The sequence below is a fragment of the Hyla sarda genome, chromosome 6, assembly GCF_029499605.1.
Source record: "Hyla sarda isolate aHylSar1 chromosome 6, aHylSar1.hap1, whole genome shotgun sequence".
Lineage (NCBI taxonomy): Eukaryota > Metazoa > Chordata > Amphibia > Anura > Hylidae > Hyla > Hyla sarda.
In genome coordinates, this window is record NC_079194.1 from 219,030,299 (window position 1) to 219,053,748 (window position 23,450).

General features: G+C 44.2%; 1 protein-coding gene across 3 annotated transcripts in view; it reads left to right on the plus strand.

The window, feature by feature from the left end:
- Window positions 1–555: 555 nt before the first annotated feature.
- LOC130277694 (para-nitrobenzyl esterase-like) overlaps window positions 556–23,450 on the plus strand; it is a 36,551-nt gene continuing 13,656 nt past the window's right edge. The window contains exons 1-3 of one of the 3 annotated variants that reach the window (XM_056528415.1): window positions 592–687; window positions 20,615–20,712; window positions 21,887–22,584. In XM_056528415.1, coding sequence (XP_056384390.1) covers window positions 22,035–22,584 — 550 coding nt within the window. In that variant the 5' untranslated portion in view covers window positions 592–687; window positions 20,615–20,712; window positions 21,887–22,034. Of the gene's footprint in view, window positions 688–16,465; window positions 16,744–20,614; window positions 20,713–21,886; window positions 22,585–23,450 lie in introns of those variants that run through there. The other 2 variants (XM_056528414.1, XM_056528413.1) reach the window with 2 other exon arrangements.

The window sequence follows — 23,450 nt, forward strand, 5'->3', positions numbered from 1 at the left end:
AACTGTCCAGAGCAGCATATGTTTGCTATGGGGATTTTCTCCTGCTCCTGACAGTTCCTAAAATAAACAGCAGAGGTCAGCAGAGAGCAAGTGGTCATGACATGAGAGGAAATGCATTTCTTTTTTGGATTTCTCTTTAGTATACAGCCCCTAAAAAGTACTGGAAGAATTAAGATTTTTTTCAATAGAAGTGATTTACAAATCTGTTTAACTTTCTGGCACCAGTTGATTTAAAAAAAAAAAAAGAAAGTTTTGCACGGGAGTACCCCTTTAATGGAGCTGAGCTACAATACTAGATACAAGCCATGGACGGGGTGGGACGGTTTCTGTAAGTAAGCACTTGGTATAATCTTGGACAAACCCTTTGATTAAATATTCAGTGTGTTCATGTTCCTTTATCGTCTGCAGGAGGTAATAATGTTCAGCAAACTTCTCTGACTGGAATTACAACTTGTGTAGGCAAAATGAAGACTGCCCCGCCACCTGTTGGGTTGAAATAAAAAAAAAAGAAAGCATGTCGCATGCCGCAAGTATTTAATAGTCACTGAGCTGGTCAGACTGTGCAGGGAGGTGAAACACGTCCAGAACAAAGGTTGAGTCTCGCCCCAAAGCTGACAGCAACATAGGGAGGAGCAAAGCTACACTACACTGTGCCTTCATATAATCCAGCATCATGGCGGGGGACAAGTGAGTATCCTACTATGACAGGGGGAGGCTGGGGGGTGTAAGAGAGGGTGGCTCAGACTGTAGATGCAGTTCTTAGGCCTTATCCTCTCCTCAGCCAAGGTAATGGAATACTAGGAGCCAGCTGTGGATCTTTACTACCGGTCATCTCCATGCACCTTCTCGGTAGGCAGAATAAATGTTTGTAGGACATGATGAATCCTAATCATGGGGTCCTAATATTCCACTGTCATCTATACTAAAGACTCTACAGACAGATCACTGGTGGTCAGGCCAGTGACATACATAGAAAGGGGGTCCCAAATATCCAGGTGAGCCTATCTGGTTTTGCCCCCCAGGACAGAAAGGTGTTTATTTCTCTCCGCTTTCCATAACCCATTAGTCAATACCACTCTACTAATATGGTGGCCATGGATTTCACTGGAGACAGTCCTTGCATCATTTCTTACCAATAGAAAAAGAAATAGGACCAACCGTGATGAGGACCCTCTTCTCAAGGGTCCCATAGCAACCACATGGTCTACCACTAGGGTACGTACACCCCCTTGGGTCAGTCTTCACTGCTTGTCAGTGCATTTAGGCTGCACCTCGCTGGGATTTTCTTGCTAGGGTGTTTTACGCTGACATTTGGGTCTGATCAGATGTAGTGTGCACTGGCGGACATTTTTCATAGACAGTGTAGGGGACTAATGTTATACAGTGGTCCCTCACGTTACAATATTAATTGGTTCCAGGACGACCATTGTATGTTGAAACCATTGTATGTTGAGACCAGAACTCTATGGAAACCTGGTAATTGGTTCTAAAGGCACCAAAATGTCATCCAAAAATAGGAAAAAGTGAGGATTAAAGAAAAATAAATAGATTACTAATATAGATGAAGCAAATCCTTACATATAAAAGTAAGAAAGATCTTCTGGGAGCTGTAATCACTGTCTATGTCAGTGTTTCCCAAGCAGGGAGCCTCCAGCTGTTGCAAAACTACAACTCCCAGCATGCCCGGACAGCCAAAGGCTGTCCGGGCATGCTGGGAGTTGTACTTTTGCAACAGCTGGGGGCACCCTGCTTGGGAAACACTGGTCTATGTAGAGGACAGGAGCTTCTTCGGGGTCCTGTACAGTACACAGTGTCCTAAAAAAGTAACATGGAGTCACCCTCACCTGGTGTCCAAAGGAGCAGGTTACCCTGGTACAGGTAAAGTGTACAGAACATGTAATACCTCCCTGTACTGTAGGGGGTGCTACCAGACATCAGTCAGTGCATACGCTTCAGTAATACAGGTAAAGAGTACAGAACATGTAATACCTCCTGTACTGTAGGGGGCGCTACCAGACACCAGTCAGTGTGTACACTTCAGTAATACAGGTAAAGAGTAGTACAGAACATGTAATACCGCCCTGTACTGTAGGGGGCGCTACCAGACACCAGTCAGTGCCTGCACTTCAGTAATACAGGTAAAGAGTAGTACAGAACATGTAATACCTCCCTGTACTGTAGGGGGCGCTACCAGACATCAGTCAGTGCATACGCTTCAGTAATACAGGAAAAGAGTACAGAACATGTAATACCGCCCTGTACTGTATGGGGCGCTACCAGACACCAGTCAGTGCCTGCACTTCAGTAATATAGGTAAAAAGTAGTACAGAACATGTAATACCTCCCTGTACTGTAGGGGGTGTTACCAGACATCAGTCAGTGCCTGCACTTCAGTAATACAGGTAAAGAGTAGTACGGAACATGTAATACCTCCCTGTACTTTAGGGGGCGCTACCAGACATCAGTCAGTGCATACGCTTCAGTAATACAGGAAAAGAGTACAGAACATGTAATACCGCCTGTACTGTATGGGGCGCTACCAGACACCAGTCAGTGCCTGCACTTCAGTAATATAGGTAAAAAGTAGTACAGAACATGTAATACCTCCCTGTACTGTAGGGGGTGTTACCAGACATCAGTCAGTGCCTGCACTTCAGTAATGCAGGTAAAGAGTAGTACAGAACATGTAATACCTCCTGTACTGTAGGGGGCGCTACTAGACATCAGTCAGTTCATACGCTTCAGTAATACAGGTGTTTTACCAATAAATTGCCCATTCTGATTGGTCGGTTCTTCCGGCCATTGACACGTTTCACAGATCTAGACTGTCCGTAACATTGTATGTTGAGTCTGGTTTCAAGTTACAATGGTCCAGAAAAGACCATTGTATGTTGAAACTATTGTATGTTGAGGCCATTGTAAGTTGAGGGATCACTGTACACAGGTTTTGATGGTGTAGTAGTAGTAGTGTACATGCACCAAATGTATACACATTTTTGTGAAATTTTACTTCAGAACCGCACTTTGTGTTATCCCTTTTCTGCGACTTGTCTGAGACTTTTCCACCCAAGCGACCTTTTGTGTGACTTTTTGAAACTGGTATATGTTTGTAGCGTTATTGAGGGCTATGCGAAAAATCTGCGACTTTTTAGAAAAAGTTCCATGTTATAAGTCTCTTACCAATGCAAAGCGAAAAAGCAATAGTGTGGACCCAAGTCATTTTAGTCAAAATCACTTTAGCAAAAAGTCGCACACTTTTTGTGCAAGTGTGACAAATCTGACACAAAATAGTGTAAAATGCTTGATAAATGTCCCCCGTTGTGACCATTCTAGAACCATATGAGCATATATTATTGTAGGCTCCTCAATTTCAGAAAACAGGGCATTTTTCTCCCATAGAAGTCTGTGGGTGTGAAAAAACGCCCCTAAAAAAAAAAAAGCTTTGGGTGTTTTAACATTGGTGTTTTTGCCGGCGTTTTTTATAGTTTTTATTTTTATTTTTTTTACTTTATCGATCCAAAAAAGGATGGAGATTATTTTTATTAAATTTTGGAGGTTGCTATTAAAAAATAAATAAATAAAGATACAGTACAGATGGAAAAAAATTGTAGGGAACGAAATTTATATATATATTTTAAAATTTGTATTAATTTTTAATCAGGGACCAATTTATGTAAGCGGGCAGGGACATAAAAAATGTAGCCGGCAATAACGCCGTAAAAACTCCCCGCGTCCAGATGTTAGCTATTCACTTGCCATTTTTCAGTTTAGTGTTTTGTTTTTTTTTATCCTTTGGGCCTTTTTCAGCTATTTTGGCCTCAGAGGCTGGTTTTCAAAAACGCCCTCCAAATCCTAATTTGGCATTTTTATCGGGAAAATGTTGGCGTTTTCCTCCCATAGAAATCTATGGAAGTGAAAAAACGCTCAGAAAAACTCCATGTGGGTTTTAACTTTGTCGTTTTTGCTGGTGTTTTTTATTCTTTTTTGGACTTTTGCGATCCAAAAAAGTGAACGAGATACCTTTTTTTAATAAAATTTCGTAGGGTACCATGAAAAAAAAAAAAAAAAAAGATACAGTAGTGAAGGAAAAAAATTGTATTACCTTTTAAACGGGGATCAATTTTATGTGTGCGGGCAGAGCAATAAAAATGTAGCCGGGAATAATAAAAATGTGTGTGTGTGTGTGTTTTTTTCACTTCCCCCCCCCAAATTTTTAGGTAGTACTACTACTCCCAGCATGGAAGACACTGTTTGTTCCATGATGGGAGTAGTAGTACCTGTACTAATTGACAGATCGCCGCAGGTGTCACTTCTGACACCCGTTGCGATCCTCCTGTATAATGTATAGATGCGGCCGGCTGCTCTTCTATGGTGACGTATATATGCACATATTCATATTTCCCGCAGAGCTGTGATTGGCCAGATGGTTCCAGACAATCACAACTCTCTGTGGGAAATATGAATAGGTGTATATAAACGTCAGTGCAGGGGACCATAGAAGGGTGACCGGCCGCACCTATACATTATACAGGAGGATAAACTGTCTATTAATGCAGGTACTACAGCTCCCAGCGGGGAGCAGAGTGTGCTCCATGTTGGGAGTAGTAGCATCTGTAGTTAAGGACAGATCACAGCAGGTGTCCCTCCTGACACCCAATGCGATCATCCTATCTTTTGCAGAGATTTGGAGCGGCTTTCTCCTGCGCTCTGCATCTCTGCTCTGTACGCCGGCCGGCCACTCATTCATTCATATTTCCCTCTTGGAGCTGTGATTGGCTGCACCAATCCGGCCAATCCCCACTCTGGGCGGAAAATATGAATGAGTGATGTTCTGTTCACATCACTGGCCGGCCCGAAGTACAGTGCAGAGATACGAGTGCTGCATAGAACCGCTCCACATCTCTGCTGTAGAAAGGACAATCGCATCGGATGTCTATTAGTACAGGTACTACTACTCCCATCATGGAACAGTCTGTTCTATGCTGGGAGTAGTAGTATTACCTAAAAAAAATTAAAAAAAATAGAGGGGGGAAAAAGTGAAACACACACACTTTATTAAATTCATAAAAATTTTGTTAAATACATTTTTTTCCATCACGACTGCATCCAAAGGGTCCAAAAAAGGAAAATTCCACACAAAGGTAAGAAAGCCAGAAAAAATGCAAGAAAAACGCCAAAACGCAGGGAAAAACAGTGCCAGTTTTTCTGGCTTTTATAAGCTTGGCTCTAGAAAATTAAACAGATTTATAAATTACTTCTATTAAAAAATCTTAATCCTTTCAGTAAATATGAGCTGCTGAAGTTGAGTTGTTCTTTTCTGTCTAAGTGCTCTCTGATGACACCTGTCTTGGGAACTGTCCAGAGTAGAAGCAAATGCCCATAGCAAACCTCTTCTACTCTGTGCAGTTCCTGAGACAGATAGAGATGTCAGCAGAGAGCACTGTTGCCTGACAGAAAAGAACAACTCAACTTCAACAGCTAATAATTATTGGAAGGATTAAGATTTTTAATAGAAGTAATTTACAAATCTGTTTAACTTTCTGGAGCCAGTTATATATATATAAAAAGTGAAATAACATACTATTTCTGTGCTTTTTTTTAAACAACTTTTTTTTATTTTTTTATTTAATTAAATTATTTAGTTTTTTCTTAGTTCTAATGAAAAGCACATAACAGGTTCTAAAACAGGTTCAGTAAAAGAAAATGAAGGGGAGGGGGATGTCTGCCTTAGCAGGTGAACCAGGTCTATCGGAATTCCACCACATCATGTAGACTGCAAATCAGTAACATAAGTGACAATAAGCCTGAATGAATATATATGAGATATATATATATATATATATATATATATATATATATATATATATATATATGCAAAAAATAGCAAAATAGCGGCACACCAAGTAAAGTATGCTGGTGCAAGCAGTCAAAATACAGACAAAGGCAAAGAAGTAACTACAGCACTCAAAAATAGTGGAAAAAGTATAAGTAGCTTCATTCCATACCAAAATTACAGAGGCAATGTTTTTTCTGCCTGTGCAGCCTTTCTCAAGCATAGATAGTGACTGAATTCAGTAGCATTTATATGCCAAACATTTATATTGAGTGAAAAAAAATCATAGCAGTTAATAAAAATATAGGAATATACATTAGTAAAAGTGAATACATATCAAAGTGCATGGTATCAGAGGCCGACAAAAGCTGCCAAGTATACATAGTGTAAAAAAACTCTGATAAAAAGTGCCAAATGTGCATTTAAAAACACGATCTTATACATAATTAATACTTAAAGGGTCACTCTCAATAAAACTAATTTTTGCACTCCTTATGGTAAATGAAAAATATTTCTAATATACTTTGTTAAAAAAAAAATTAAGTTTTTTTAAGCACAAATAAAACATAGAAAACTTCATTTTTTTTAAACGAAGTATATTAGAAATATTTTTCATTTACAATAAGGAGTGCAATAGCAAAAATTAGTTTTAATGAGAGTGCCCATTTAAGTATTAGAGAAGGAGTATTATAGAGGGAGATTTATCATTCTTTTCAAACGTATGGCTTTTATATGACAATTTTTTTTTAAACTTATTTTCCTTACATGCGAACTACTTATCAAATAGTGGCATGACCTTGATAAATAAATCACATGTAAGCAAAACCTGGGAAATCCGCCTACCAAAGCATTTTTTAAAGCAGAAAAGTTTCCCCTTATGTTAATAGCCGAAGTTCTAGCATTGCTAAAGAGTGATGAGAGTGGGGGCGTATCACATCGGGTGACACCCTGACTGGCCTGCCTGGCACTAAATAGCTGCACTCCATCCACCCTCCTCAGAAATTAAAAAATATTAAAACATACTATGTCGCACCATGAATATCCATACCTGCATTTTGTGATGTTGGTGGGAGGAGTCTTGCGGCGCTGAGGCCGGAGTTTATGTCAGGAAGGAAGACAGCGCAGCACCAACAGGCACATAAACAAAAGTGAAGGGAAAAAAAACTCTCTGTATGTTACCCACCCCAAAATGTGCATGAAGCTGTATTACTATGGATGTTTCTTTTTTTTTTAAGGAAAACTTTTAGTGCCACATATGAGTTATTTACGTAGTCTGTAAAAATTCTTACAAAATTATTTTGTGCCTTATTCTATCTTAACACATTAATTTAAAAATTTAGTGGGTACGCCAGCATGTACGTGTCCTAAAATTAACAAGGTGTGCAGTGTGTATTTTCAACCTTAAAATTTATAGTTATTAGTTATATCATAAAAAAAAATTATAATTAAAATTGACATTAATGTAGTAGCTTTGTTTCATGATGCGGAACAAGAACAGTTGTTAAAGTGGGTGTTAATTTCCTTTTCTGCAGACGTATGCACTTTCTGTAAGCCAGGTTGGACCTGGAATACATATGAGACTTTTAAATGAAGATGCAACTTTTTTTCTTCATAAATAGCGACTATCGCATTTGATAAATACATGACCACTGCAAAGTAAAAAAAATTACAACGTGAGCAGATTTCAGAAATGTGCTCTGGAATAAGCAAAAATAAAAAAGTCGCAGCATGAATAGAAAAAAATCTACTACAGAGCTTGATAAATCTCCTTCATAGACTAAATGCCAATCAGCGTGTAAAGTGCTGCGGCTGCGCGGCAGCCCTGAACAGCACAGAGCATATGTTCACCGATCAAAAGACAGGTAGAGGGTCACATGCGCACACAGTCAGAGGGCCGTGGGCGCATGTGCAATGAAGACTTGAAGTAGTAAGCACCATATTGTGTAAGGCCGCCATCAAGCGTGCCCTCCAAGGAATACATACTGGAGCATAGAGTGTATTGGGCTCAACAGTATTTGTCACAGCTCAGAGAAAAGGAAGAAAGTGTTACGCCGAGCGCTCCGGGTCCCCGTTCCTCCCCGGAGCGCTCGCCTCATCCTCGTTGCTGCAGCGCCCCGGTCAGATCCACTGACCGGGTGCGCTGCGGTACCGCCTCCAGCCGGGATGCGATTCGCGATGCGGGTGGCGCCCGCTCGCGATGCGCACCCCGGCTCCCGTACCTGACTCGCTCTCCGTCGGTCCTGTCCCGGCGCGCGCGGCCCCGCTCCCTAGGGCGCGCGCGCGCCGGGTCTCTGCGATTTAAAGGGCCAGTGCACCAATGATGGTGCCTGGCCCAATCTTCCCAATTACCTTGATTAGTTTCCACCTGTGCACTCCCTACTTATACCTCACTTCCCTTGCACTCCCTTGCCGGATCTTGTTGCCCTTGTGCCTAGTGAAAGCGTTCCCTTGTTTGTTCCTAGCCCGTGTTCCAGACCTCCTGCCGTTGCCCCTGACTACGAACCTTGCCGCCTGCCCCCGACCTTCTGCTACGTCTGACCTTGCTTCTGTCTACTCCCTTGTACCACGCCTATCTTCAGCAGTCAGAGAGGTTGAGCCGTTGCTAGTGGATACGACCTGGTCACTACCGCCGCAGCAAGACCAACCCGCGGGCTCTGGTGAAAACCAGTAGTGACTTAGAACCGGTCCACTAGCACGGTCCACGCCTATCCCTCTCTGGCACAGAGGATCCACCTCCTGCCAGCTGGCATCGTGACAGAAAGTAGCATAGAGTAATATAGAATAAAAAAGAACAGCAGAACAAAAAAGGAAACCGATGAGGAAACGAAATAACTGAAAAATAAATAAAAGAAATATATACATACGTTTGGCAAATAAAGAAACAAATAAAAGTAAAAGAAAAACATAAGAAAAATAAGAAAAAAATATAACAAATAAAAGGTAAGAAAAAAATATAACTAAAAATGAAAAAGAAAAAATAAAGAATAATAAAATAATAATATAAAAAAAAGGTATTTTAGCTAATTATAGTAGTTAGAGATGAGCGAACTTACAGTAAATTCGATTCGTCACAAACTTCTCGGCTCGGCAGTTGATTACTTTTTCCTGCATAAATTAGTTCAGCATTCAGGTGCTCCCGTGGGCTGGAAAAGGTGGATACAGTCCTAGGAGACTCTTTCCTAGGACTGTATCCACCTTTTCCAGCCCACGGGAGCACCTGAAAGCCAAACTAATTTATGCAGGATAAGTCATCAACTGCCGAGCTGAGAAGTTTGTGACGAATTTAATTTACTGTAAGTTCGCTCATCTCTAATAGTAGTGTCATCTCGGCATATTTATATTAGTTCCAATTGAACACATTCAGACGCACACACAGCTGGGGCAATATGAAGGCCTGCCTCTGGATAGCCACTCTGGCTGTTGTCTGGAAAATCAAGACCTCTTCTTTTACTTTTATTTGTTTCTTTATTTGCCAAACTTATGTATATATTTCTTTCATGAATTTTGGTGTACGTTCCCTCCTCACACCGACTGGCGTTTGGTCTCCATGTTTACTGTGATATCAATTATCCCGGTGAGTGTTTTTTACTGTCATGACCCTTGCCCCCTGATAATGCGCCTATGCGATATACTTTAGTATTAATTATGTATAAGATCTTGTTTTTAAATGCACATTTGGCACTTTCTATCACTGTTTTTTACACTATGTATACTTAGCAGCTTTTGTCGGCCTCTGATACCATGCACTTTGATATGTATGCACTTTTGCTAATGTATATTCCTATATTTTTATTAATTAATTGCTATGATGTTTTTTTTTACTCAATTGAAATGTTTAGCACATAAATGCTACTGAATTCAGTCACTATGTACTTGAGAAAGGCAGAAACATTGCAATTGTAATTTTGGTGTAGAATAAAGCAAATTTTTTTCACTATTTTTGAGTGCTGCAGTTATTTCTTTGCCTTTGTCTAATATGTGTGTGTTAAAACTATACTGTATAACTCATATACACCATTTGTGAGATATATAGTAAAATAAGAAAAATAAAAATTAAAAAATTAGGCGGGCAACAGAAGAAAAGAAAAGGACAAATGGATGTGTTAGCTGCTTTGGTTCAGGCTACAGGGGAAAGCACAGAAGCTAAATCACATTGGGATGAGAGGATAAACATATTCATACTTAGCCATAAAACTAGACCAGTGAACCAAGTCTTTCTGAACCTATTGATGGCGGGGTCTAGACAGGCCACAAGCTCCTCTATTAACATAACCTCACAAAGCCAATAAAGTCACACATGCAGGAGGATGGGGACCCTCAAGCGCCACCACAGATAATTATTGAGGCACTGGACGTGAAGTGATGGTAACTTTTCACCATGATATCACTGAGATGGCACAAGAACGAGTCCAGGGAACAAGGAAGAGTGAAATCCGTAAATGTGTATGTAATCCGCCAAATCTCGTCCCAAAGGCGATGTAAGGCTGAACAGTTCCAAAAGACGTGCTCAATTGTGCTTGTTTCCAGAATACAATATCAACACCTAAGAAAGACCAAAGAAAAGATCCAGTGGAGAGCAGAGGGGACTCTGTACCAATAGCTTGGATCCAGTCTTCTTATGATACCTGGAGATAAAAGCAGGGAAGCTGTGTTCATGTATATATGTGGGAGGGGAACACTGTCAGATAGGACAGACGGGGATTAGGAAGGAGGTGTTTCATAGGGAGGATGGTTACGAGATAAAACCACTGGAGTGGAAAGGCACAGCAGAAAATGTAGTTAACCAAGGTGGGCCGGAATACCCAGACACAGAGCTAATGCGCTAAAGAGGGACCCCAAAGAGAGACCCTGATCGCCCTCTAGAGAATGTGAGGCCAAATATTTGCCAGAATCTGACACTCTCAGGGTAAAAGCATTAATAGAATTTAAATGGTAAACTGTCCCCTAGAGAAGTATTGTTGGGCTAGCCAAATGGTAGCACCTGTTGTTGAGTGTTTAGGTATCACGACAATTGAGGCTAACCATTGGAGACCCTAAAAGAGAGAAATACAGGACGTTCTCTTATAATGATAGTGCTGTTTAAAGGTTTAATGGCGGCACCTATCTACGATGCAGGTAAGGTGAGTGGCAGAAATATGAGAGGATAGAGCTCTTTTTTTTTGTAAGGAACATGGGCATACTTATTATTATACAATTTTCTTTCACCAAATGACCCCTTTAAGGTGTTAGGCTGTTTTGTTCCCCATTTTTACATACCCTAATTGGGACATCTGAAGTAGGGGTCCTGTGTTCAGGACTCCCACCTGTTAACCTATGGAAAGAGGATATAGAAAGATCCACTTGCACTTTGGAGGACCCAGCAAGTCCATTGATTCTAAAAGAAATGTGTAATGCTTTATTTGCCCTATAGGGATGCTGCAACTTTCCACACAGATTTCTGCTGGTTGCTGGGGGTCCTAGCAGAGGAAGACCCTATGGTCAGGTTAATCTCTGGGGATATGTGTAACAATAGGGATGGTATGCTATACTGTACAATATGCCATGTTTATTTTATGACGGAACTATCCTTTAATAAATATGGCTACATCTATAACCTTCTTAAATAGCCCCTGGTCGTTCATAATGTAGTATCCACCCTTCTTTACTTTTAGGCTTAGGAACCTAGGTTGGCACGAGTAATGACTCCTTACAGCTGTGAAATTAATATCGTTTAGAAAAGACAGACAACAGAGTTTTTTACAGAACTAGTATGAAGATGCATTAGATTGTTACTCCAGTTTACTACAGAAGTTTGTTTTTGTTTTTTGTCAGTCCATACAAATCCAGCTATAAAAAGTGGCATTCTCTACAACGTTCCATTTGTGCAGAGCATTGGTTGTAAGGGAAGAATATGGCATCCAAGCAGGCTTTATTCCAGTGTGCCTACGCCCCAAGTCTTGATATTGGCCCACATACTACAGTGTACCATAGGTTGACACCAAACTTTTCCTCCTGTAGTCAGTAGCCCACCTGTAGGCAGTAGCCCCCTGTAGTCAGTAGCCTCCTGTAGTCAGTAGCCCACCTGTAGGCAGTAGCCCACCTGTAGGCAGTAGCCCCCTGTAGTCAGTAGCCCACCTGTAGTCAGTAGCCCCCTGTAGTCAGTAGCCCACCTGTAGTCAGTAGCCTCCTGTAGTCAGTAGCCCACCTGTAGTCAGTAGCCCACCTGTAGTCAGTAGCCCACCTGTAGGTAGTAGCTCACCTGTTGGCAGTAGCCCACCTGTATGCAGTAGCCCCCTGTAGTCAGTAGCCCACCTGTAGGTAGTAGCTCACCTGTAGTCAGTAGCCCACCTGTAGGTAGTAGCTCACCTGTAGGCAGTAGCCCACCTGTAGTCAGTAGCCCACCTGTAGTCAGTAGCCCACCTGTAGGTAGTAGCTCACCTGTAGGCAGTAGCCCACCTGTAGTCAGTAGCCCCCTGTAGTCAGTAGCCCACCTGTAGGTAGTAGCTCACCTGTAGTCAGTAGCCCACCTGTAGGTAGTAGCTCACCTGTAGGCAGTAGCCCACCTGTAGGCAGTAGCCCCCTGTAGTCAGTAGCCCGCCTGTAGGCAGTTGCCCCCTGTAGTCAGTAGCCCACCTGTATGCAGTAGCCCCCTGTAGTCAGTAGCCCACCTGTAGGTAGTAGCTCACCTGTAGTCAGTAGCCCACCTGTAGGTAGTAGCTCACCTGTAGGCAGTAGCCCACCTGTAGTCAGTAGCCCACCTGTAGTCAGTAGCCCACCTGTAGGTAGTAGCTCACCTGTAGGCAGTAGCCCACCTGTAGTCAGTAGCCCCCTGTAGTCAGTAGCCCACCTGTAGGTAGTAGCTCACCTGTAGTCAGTAGCCCACCTGTAGGTAGTAGCTCACCTGTAGGCAGTAGCCCACCTGTAGGCAGTAGCCCCCTGTAGTCAGTAGCCCGCCTGTAGGCAGTTGCCCCCTGTAGTCAGTAGCCCACCTGTAGGCAGTAGCCCCCTGTAGTCAGTAGCCCACCTGTAGTCAGTAGCCCACCTGTAGTCAGTAGCCCACCTGTAGTCAGTAGCCCACCTGTAGGTAGTAGCTCACCTGTAGGCAGTAGCCCACCTGTAGTCAGTAGCCCCCTGTAGTCAGTAGCCCACCTGTAGGTAGTAGCTCACCTGTAGTCAGTAGCCCACCTGTAGGTAGTAGCTCACCTGTAGGCAGTAGCCCACCTGTAGGCAGTAGCCCCCTGTAGTCAGTAGCCCGCCTGTAGGCAGTTGCCCCCTGTAGTCAGTAGCCCACCTGTATGCAGTAGCCCCCTGTAGTCAGTAGCCCACCTGTAGGTAGTAGCTCACCTGTAGTCAGTAGCCCACCTGTAGGTAGTAGCTCACCTGTAGGCAGTAGCCCACCTGTAGTCAGTAGCCCACCTGTAGTCAGTAGCCCACCTGTAGTCAGTAGCCCACCTGTAGGTAGTAGCTCACCTGTAGGCAGTAGCCCACCTGTAGTCAGTAGCCCCCTGTAGTCAGTAGCCCACCTGTAGGTAGTAGCTCACCTGTAGTCAGTAGCCCACCTGTAGGTAGTAGCTCACCTGTAGGCAGTAGCCCACCTGTAGGCAGTAGCCCCCTGTAGTCAGTAGCCCGCCTGTAGGCAGTTGCCCCCTGTAGTCAGTAGCCCACCTGTAGGCAGTAGCCCCCTGTAGTCAGTAGCCCACCTGTAGTCAGTAGCCCACCTGTAGTCAGTAGCCCACCTGTAGTCAGTAGCCCACCTGTAGGTAGTAGCTCACCTGTAGGCAGTAGCCCACCTGTAGGCAGTAGCCCCCTGTAGTCAGTAGCCCACCTGTAGGCAGTTGCCCCCTGTAGTCAGTAGCCCACCTGTAGGCAGTAGCCCCCTGTAGTCAGTAGCCCACCTGTAGGTAGTAGCTCACCTGTAGTCAGTAGCCCCCTGTAGCTAAAATCCCACCTGCAGGTAATAACTACCCTGTAGTTAGTAGCCCACTTAGGTAGTAGCCCTATGCAGGTAACAGCCCCCTGTTGGTAGTAGCCTTCTGTGGCGGCCACACGTGAGATGGCAGGGCACAGAGCCAGAGGCTCTTTGCTCTGTCATAATCGTCGGTGCCAAGTGCCGCCCCTGACAAAAAATCACCTAAACTGAGGCCAAAATGAAATACTTATGGCTTCTATTGGGTAATTTTGGTCTGTGGATACATTTATTGTTTCTCATCCCCCCCAGATAGATCATTTAGTCAGGATTGGAGTGGATAATATCATCTTAAGAAGGTCTGGGCATCCAGTATGTGTCAGTAAGATTCAACATATCACAACAACAACTACCTTATTTACCTTCAAAAACTCCAAACCTGTACAGTCTTGCTAGTCCTTACTAGTCTCTCAACTGAGAAGTGGATACAGTTGTGTCCAGTCTAAGCAATGCACTGTGATGTAAACAGACTGGGCTTCATGCGGATATATTTGTAGCAAATTACCAAAGATATTTGTGCAGCTACTGCTGAAATGTCAGGCTTGTCATCTGAGAACAGTACTAGGTTTGTATATCCAAAAGCAAGAAATAAAGCATGGAGCACTCACCAAGTGCTTTAGAAAGATACCTGGTGAGTGCTCTTTCTCTTGCTTGTGGATATATGCACTATTGGAGAACTATTTTTTTGTGAGCACCGAAGGAAGGTATCATTTTATGGAACTGCTCATGGAGTCGTGTTTATAGGTTTATAGCTGAAAGTTTCCAAAAATGTACATGTTTAGTGGTGCCGAGATAGTTTTTTTTTTTTTTTTTATTCTACTGGAGATTAGTACTAGGTTTGTTCAGTCTTCATTTACTCTACCCTAAAGGATATTCCTGGCGAAAATGAAATATCTATGTCTCATCTCACCTCCCCCATGCTTACACCATTGTTATAATAAGGAATCAATTTACCTGGTTGTACATGGCTATGGAAATGACAGGATTCTTCTACCATCCAATCTCAGAATGTATAATAAAGTCACATACATAGCAGATAGGTGGCGATACAGTTCTATGAATACTATATTATATAAGACGTGCAGGCACATGGATATTACTTAATGCCAGTGCTAAATCTCATTAAAGGGTAGATCAGGAATGTGCATTGGGCAAATGTAATTAGAACAGCAAACTGCCTGAGGGCATTCACACCCACAACACAATGGCAGTGCCACCTGCATAGCTTTTAGTTATTTAATAATATCACTATTATGCAAGTGGCTTTATACCTGGGTGAATCCTGCTCTATACGAACTGCAGGTAATTCTTACTGTCATTTTTTCATGTTTTCCATTTTGGGTTTCTTCACCCCAATTCGGGGCTCCTCATCACTGGGTGCATTGTTTTTACTAATTTTATGTCACAAAGTGTCGCTTATTTCTGGTAGCATGACTATGAGGTTTGTTAGTGTTTGCATGCATATGACCTACTACATAGGACTGGGAGGTATACTGGGAGGTATACCGAATACTGAAATTTTTTGGCTGCACTATATGAATTTTTCCCATACCGCAATACCGGTTGGGCCCCTCCCCCTTGGGAATGAATTATCAGCCCAGCGCAGCGCTGCGCTGTCCCCAACTAATCTTGTGACCCGCTGTTCTGCTCCCCCCAAATCATGTTACCTGCCGCTGTTCTGCTCCCCCCCAATTATCAGCCCAGTGGGGTACTACTCACATATGTCACCCGCAAGCACTGCCCTCCTCCTCTTTTTGGGGGGCCGCCGGCGCTAGAACTCACTGTACGCCAGTGGTCTCCAACCTGCGTACCTCCAGATGTTGCAAAACTACAACTCCCAGCATACCCGGACAGCCAGCGGCTGTCCGGGCATGCTGGGAGTTGTAGTTTTGCACCAGCTGGAGGTCCGCAGGTTTGAGACCACTGCTGTACGCTGTATCCCTATGCCCGGGCTGCAAAACATAAAGAAAATAAACAGACGTAGGTAAGTTAAAGTTTATTTTCTTTATCTTTTGCAGCCCGGGCATAGGGATACAGCGTACAGCAGTGGTCTCCAACCTGCGGACCTCCAGCTGTTGCAAAACTACAACTCCCAGCATGCCCGGGCATGCAGGGAGTTGTAGTTTTGCAACATCTGGAGGTCCGCAGGTTGGAGACCACTGGCGTACAGTGAGTTCTAGCGCCAGCGGCCCCCAACAAAGAGGAGGAGGGCAGTGCTTGCGGGTGACATATGTGAGTAGCACCCCGCTGGGCTGATAATTGGGGGGAGCAGAACAGCGCTGGCGGGTAACATGATTTGGAGGGGGGGGGGGAAGCAGAACAGCGCTGGCGGGTAACATGATTTGGGGGGGAAGGGGGAAGCAGAACAGCGCTGGCGGGTAACATGATTTGGGGGGGAAGGGGGAAGCAGAACAGCGCTGGCGGGTCACATGATTGGGAGGGGGGAAGAAATACCGTTATATACCGTGGAACCGCCATAAGTTACAAAAATACCGTGATACACCTATTTGGTCATACCGCCCAGCTCTACTACTACATAATACAGACTATAGCATCACTGTCACTGCTGGGGAAATTTAGCAGTTCAATCATATACAAAAATGTTTGGCAGAATGGGAGCCACCCACATAGATAAAGCATATGGAAAGGGTTGTCCTCGTGAGATGACCCATTTAAAGAATCCCACTTCTAAAGCAACTGTTAACAACTGGCATAAGTTAGACGTTACATTAAAATTTTACTTTTATTTTTTTTATTAGCAACAGTCATTATAGGGACCATTGCCTCATTGCCCTTGATAATGCCGGACCTCTCGTAAAACCTGGTGGGGGTGTTAGTACATAGGTTTTATTATCAAGCAACTACTCTCATTTTATTACAGGGATAAAAGTCAAATCTTTGAGTGGAGACAGGTACAGACAATAAAGAACATGTCCAGCCTGATAGGTATTACAGTCAGCCCACAGTGAGTTCTTTATAATATATGTATATACTAAACCCTGTAGGTTTATATCCAACTAGTACATTATCATCCACCAAGAAAGGGAATTAATGAGACGCCAAGGAGCTTTATTTGAGCTTAATGGATGAGTTCAGCTTAAATTACTACCATACAGTATAACTCTGCAGAGGCGTTGTATGACGATAGGTGACTTATTACATTATCAATCAGTAAAAATAAATATAAAAATAATATACTGATTTTAAAGTGGAGCTATTTCAAACAATCTAGCAATGTAGTTTATTAGTGTACTCTGGCCCCTTCTGTGTGAAAATAATTCTTAAAGGGGTATTCCAGGCCAAAATTTATTTTTTTTTATATATCAACTGGCTCCGGAAAGTTAAACAGATTTGTAAATTACTTCTATTAAAAAATCTCAATCCTTCTAATAGTTATTAGCTTCTGAAGTTCAGTTGTTGTTTTCTGTCTAACTGCTCTCTGATGACTCACGTCCCGGGAGCTGTGCAGTTCCTATGGGGATATTCTCCCATCATGCACAGCTCCCGGGACGTGACATCATCATTGAGCAGTTAGACAGAAAACTTCAGAAGCTAATAACTATTGGAAGGATTAAGATTTTTTAATAGAAGTAATTTACAAATCTGTTTAACTTTCCAGAGCCAGTTGATATATATAAAAAAGGTTTTGCCTGGAATACCCCTTTAAACCCTCCCAACCTATTCCTATAATACTGTTGGTATGCTGTGCCCATACACAGTAGCTGTAGCTGTGGATGTGTACGGGCAGTACTGTGCTGTACCTAATGATAGAGACAGAGGGCATCAGGTACAGCATCAGGTCAACTTATTTAGAGAGAGAGCACCGGGAACAGCGGAGTGCACACTGGATGTACCGCTCATGCATCCCCTGCTGCTGTCCATACTGTATTCCCATATCTTTCTCTCTTTCCAGTGCTGTTACTAGTGCTATCTGTCTCTGGCATTGGGTACACCATTGCCAGAGCACCAGAACAAGCAAGAGCACAGTGCAGCTCTTCTACTGCCATTCACAGCTAATTGTGTACACTTAACTATGGCACTTTAAAGGGAATCTGTCGGCAGTATCACCCACACTAACCCGTTTATACAATAGTGCGGGCGATGCTGAACCTAATGTAGGTTTCCTTTTTTAATTCCCTTGCACTGTTCCAGAGATAAATCCAAGTATGAAAATACTGGTACTGGTTGGGAATATTCTCACAATTTTTTCTTGGTGGGAATTTCCAGCCATATATTCACAGGGTTTTGTGTGAATTCCATAGTAAATGGGTTTAATTGTAAGGACACGCTACTTTTTACAGCCAACCACACCCCTTTTCCAGCAGACCACGCCCCTATGTCTGTTACTAACAATAATATAAGTTAACCTTATTTTAACCACCATTCAATAACAACTGGAAAACTATTGCCTCAGATCATTTGTACATATGACAACATATATTCTACATTCCAAAAATGGCTTTAATAATGTAATTATGTACGGTATATTACAGTTGAAAAAGATGTTTGTGATCGGTATAAGCATCCCCAACTGTGGTGAAGACTAGCCTTGGCTGGTAAAGTAGCTATGTATGGAAATACCTCCCAAACTTTCATCTTATAGAAATATGGCCCCTCTTTGACTCTCCAGAATTGTCATAATGGGGGTTATGTTTTCCCTAATGTTAAATTATCACTTCTGTTAAAGTAGACCAGTGATTCCCAACCGTGGTGCCGCGGGATTTTGCAGTGAATTTTTCACAATTTATTTATTAAATGTCCAGCCCCAGCCTGTGCGCCTATGACTCACGGTGCCGCAAGGGGAAGGGAAGCCTGCTTGCGCACTGCGCACACAGCGCCCCTCAGCGTCCCCCTCCCACTTGCGGTGCAGTGAGCCAAAAATGGTGCCCTGCTACAACTATAAGATGCCATCGCCGGATTCCTGTGCCATGGAACTGCAAGCTGCGCCTGATTTCTGTGCCGGCTTGCTTAAGGCACTGTACCCTTTCTACCCCTCTGTTACTCCTTCTCAACCCTGTCCACCCAACCCCCCCATCACTTATGTCCACCCTCCTGTCATCCATGTCCACCTTCCTGTCCAACCCTGTCACCCATGTCCCCCCTCCTGTCATTCATGTTCGCCTTGTCCACCCCCTGTCCATTCCTGTCACCCATGTCCACCCTCCTGTCACCCATGTCCGCCTTGTCCACCCCCTGTCCCCCATGTCCACCCCTCCTGTCACCTATGTTAACCCCCTTCACCCATGTCCACCCTCCTGTCATCCATGTCCACCTTGTCCACCCCCTGTCCATCCATGTCATCCATGTCTACCCCCCGTCACCCATGTCCACCCTCCTGTCATCCATGTTCGCCTTGTCCACATCCCTGTCCAACCCTGTCACCCATATTCACCCTCCTGTCATCCATGTCCACCTTGTCCACATCCCTGTCCATCCCTGTCACCCATGTCCACCCTCCTTTCATCCATGTCCACCTTGTCCACATCCCTGTCCATCCCTGTCCCCCATGTCCACCCTCCTGTAATCCATGTCTGCCTTGTCCACCCCCCTGTCCATCCCTGTCACCCATGTCTACCCCCGTCACTCATGTCAACACTTCTGTCATCCATGTCCGCCTTGTCCAACTCCATGTCCATCCCCCCTGTTACCCATGTCCGCCTTGTCCACCCCCTGCCCTTCCGTCACTCATGTCCACCCCCCTGTCACCCATGTCCACCCTCCTGTCATCCATGTCCTCCTTGTCCATGCCCCTGTCCATCCCTGTCACCCATGTCCACCCTCCTGTCATCCATGTCCACCCCTCCTGTCACCCATGTCCACCCCCCCATCACCCAAGTCCACCCTCCTGTCATCCATGTCTGCCTTGTCCACCTCCCTGTCCATCCCTGTCACCCATGACCACCCTCCTGTCATCCATGTCCACCTTGTCCACATCCCTTTCCATCCTTGTCACCCATGTCCACCCTCCTGTCATCCATGTCTGCCTTGTCCACTCCCTTGTCCATCTCTGTCACCCATGTTCACCCCCCGTCCACTCCCTATTCACCCCTGTCCCTTTGTCACCCCAGTCTACCCCTCTCTGTCACTCCTATCCACCCCTCTTTTACCCCCTTGTTACCCTTGTCCACCCCTCTGACCCCCTTGTCTCCCATGTCCACCCCCCCCCCTATCCAACCCTCTGTCACCATGTTCATCCTCCATTGTCCACCATCCTGACCACATCCTTTTCACCCATGTTCACCCTCCATTGTCCACCAATCTGACCACATCTCTTTCACCCATGTCTACCCCCTATTCACCCCTCCGTCCCTTTGTCACTCCTGTCCACCCCTCTGTCACCCCCTATACCCCTCTGTCACCCATGTACACTCCTCTACACCCTTGTCACCCATGTACACCCATCTGTCACCCATGTACACTCCTCTACACCCCTGTCACCCATGTACACTCCTCTACACCCCTGTCACCCATGTATACTCCTTTACACCCCTGTCACCAATGTACACTCCTCTACACCCATATGTCACCCATGTACACTCCTCTACACCCCTGTCACCCATGTATACTCCTCTACACCCCTCTGTCACCCATGTAAACTCCTCTACACCCCTCTGTTAGCCATGTACACCCTTCTAAACCCCTCTGTCACACACTACGCCCCTCTGTCACCCATGTACACTCCTCTACACCCCTCTGTCACCCATGTACACTCATCTACACCCCTCTGCCACCCATGTACACTCTTCTACACCCCTCTGCCACCCATGTACACCCTTCTACACCCCTCTGTCACCCATGTAAAAAAAAGTGTGGAGCCTAATAGGTTTGTTTTGCAGGTTTAACGGTGAAGAATTGTGGCTGGAAGAAATTGCCATGATGGCCAGGCCAGATTGGGAAGAAAAGGGAACAACGCTCATTAGAGAAGACATCATTTGTGAGTTGCTGTCTATAGTAGCAGTGTAGCAGCCCCCCCCCCCCCCTTTTTTTTTTTTTTTTTCATTGCTCGTCAACTTCGGTCGGGGTGCCCTGTGAAATATATATTTTTTTTTTCAGAGGGGTGCCCTGAGCCGAAAAAGGTTGGGAAACACTGAAGTAGAGAATGTTATTATGGCTGTTAAAAATGTTTGCCACTGACAGCAAAACCCTCTCCTCCCTCTGTTGAATAGGAGGGGTAAGATTTCATCTCTAGAGACGCCGTTCTTGTATGTCAGCAGACATCTTGCTTGGCCAAACACGCAGTACGCTGGCTACTAGCACAAAGGCAAGGGCAATCTTAGCTCTAGATGAAGAAAATGGGCCCATGCTCCCTGAGGAAATTCTGAGTGGAAACTCACCTGTGTTACCTCTCTAAGGGAGCTGTAACTCATAAGCTAGATGATATAAATGGGACCACTGCCAGGAAAACATCCATCTTAGTGTAAATTGCACTTCGGATAATGTTCACATTTACTAATGAATGAGACCATTTAAATTTATTGAGCAATCTGTTCTTTTAAAGGACATCTGCAGCGAAAAAAAACGTACCCCTCTATACAGCTCTATAAGAGAGGCGGGAGGCATGAACGCTGCATTCCTGCCTATCCCATAGAGATACATGGAGGGGGCGTGACGGCCATTACGCCCCCTTCCCATAGACTTTCATCAAGGGGGCGGGATGTGATGTCACATGACGGGGCGTGACGTCATGAGGGGGCGGGTGTGAACACGGAAGCCCGCACACAGCATTCGGAACTCAATGTTCTGGATGCTGGGGAGCGGAGTAACCCTTTAAGGGACAAGAAATGCTTATTGTTCAGCTTTCTCATGATCCGTGGCCTGACTGATGCTGTGGTTTTTGGCATCTGTGTAAATTTTTAGGCCCAATTCTGTGCTGATTCATTTCTTTTTCTTATTCTGGACACACAGCCTATTTGCGACAAAACTTAGATCAGTCTAATAATAATTATGTGTGTGTGTATATAAATATATATATATATATATATATATATATATATATTAAAATCAATGATTGCCAATTCTTAGGTATATGGTGAGCAATGTAATAGGTCACAGTCATAGACCAAAACATTTGTGCCTTCTCCATTAACTTGTCTTTCTGTGATTGTCAGACGTGTGAACACACGGAGGGAGGAGGGCTTCCAATCTGAATTTAAACATCTGGTCGACTCAGACGACGACAACGAAGAAGAAGAAACGTTTCTTGACAAGGACTTTGATATACCAGAACCTTCTTGCAGCTTCCCAGCCTACAAGACTATGGCAGCTATGTTTGGGGCTCTTCTGTTGCTGTGTATCGTGGTGGCCAGTTTGGCATATCTATCTGGAAATTCAGCATGCACTTTAGTAGATGTGACAACAGCATGTGGCAAAGTACGTGGTCAACACTGTGACGGGATTTACACATTTAAAGGTATTCCATATGCAAGTCCTCCCAAAGGATCATTACGGTGGAGACCCCCAGAAGAGCCCACCTGCTGGAATGGCACACTGGATGCTACGGAGTTCAAATCCATGTGTGCCCAAATTCAGCCTTTAAGTGAAACAGGTGAAGTGATGGGATCAGAAGATTGCCTCTATATTAATGTATGGACACCATCAGTGGATCATGAGGCCAACCTGCCGGTTATGGTCTGGATACATGGTGGATATCTTCTCATTTTAAGTGGATCAGAGCCTGTGTACTCTCCTACTGAGGAGCTAACTAGTTACAGTCACGTAGTCCACGTCAGCTTCAACTATCGTCTAAATGCATTTGGATTCATGGCTTTGTCGGTGCTGAGAGAAGGATCCCCTACCAACACCTCTGGTAACTAGAGCTCTTACCTTACATAATATTCTATTCTCATTGTTACCTTCACCAGCTCAATATGCTTATCTCCAAGTAATATTGTATTCGGCTTAGTACAGGACCAACAAGGTAGGAGAATGACACAGGGCTTATTTCTGCAATGTCCCAGCCCCTCCGGTGCTGCACCAGGCATAACACAGTGTTTATGTTCTGTCCAAAGTGTTGTTTTACTATTTGGTTTTCCTCCATCTTCAAAGTAAAATATGCTAAATGTTTAGAACATAATACAGCGGTCCCTCAAGTTACAATATTAATTGGTTCCAGGGCGACCGTTGTATGTTGAAACCATTGTATGTTGAGACCAGAACTCACTGGTTCTGAAGCCCCAAAATGTCATCCGAAAAAAATAAAAAGTGAGGATTAAAGAAAAATAGGTAGATAACTAATAGAGATAAAGCAAATCCTTACATATAAAAGTAAGAAAGATCTGCTGGGAGCTGTATTCACGGTCTATGTCAGTGTTTCCCAAGCAGGGTGTCTCCAGCTGTTGCAAAACTACAACTACCAGCATGCCCGGACAGCCAACGGCTGTCCGGGCATGCTGGAAGTTGTAGTTTTGCAACAGCTGGAGACACCCGGTTGGGAAACAATGGTTTATGTAGAGGACAGGAGCTTCTTCAGGGTCTTATACAGTACACACAGTGTCCCAAATGGAGCCGCCCATACTTGGTGTCCAAAGGAGCAGCTAACCCTGGCACGGTTAAGGAGTAGTACAGAACCTGTAGTTCCTCCCTGTACTGTAGGGGGCGCTACCAGACACCAGTCAGTGCATGCACTTCAGTAATACAGGTGATTTACCAGTAAAATGCCCATTCTGATTGGTC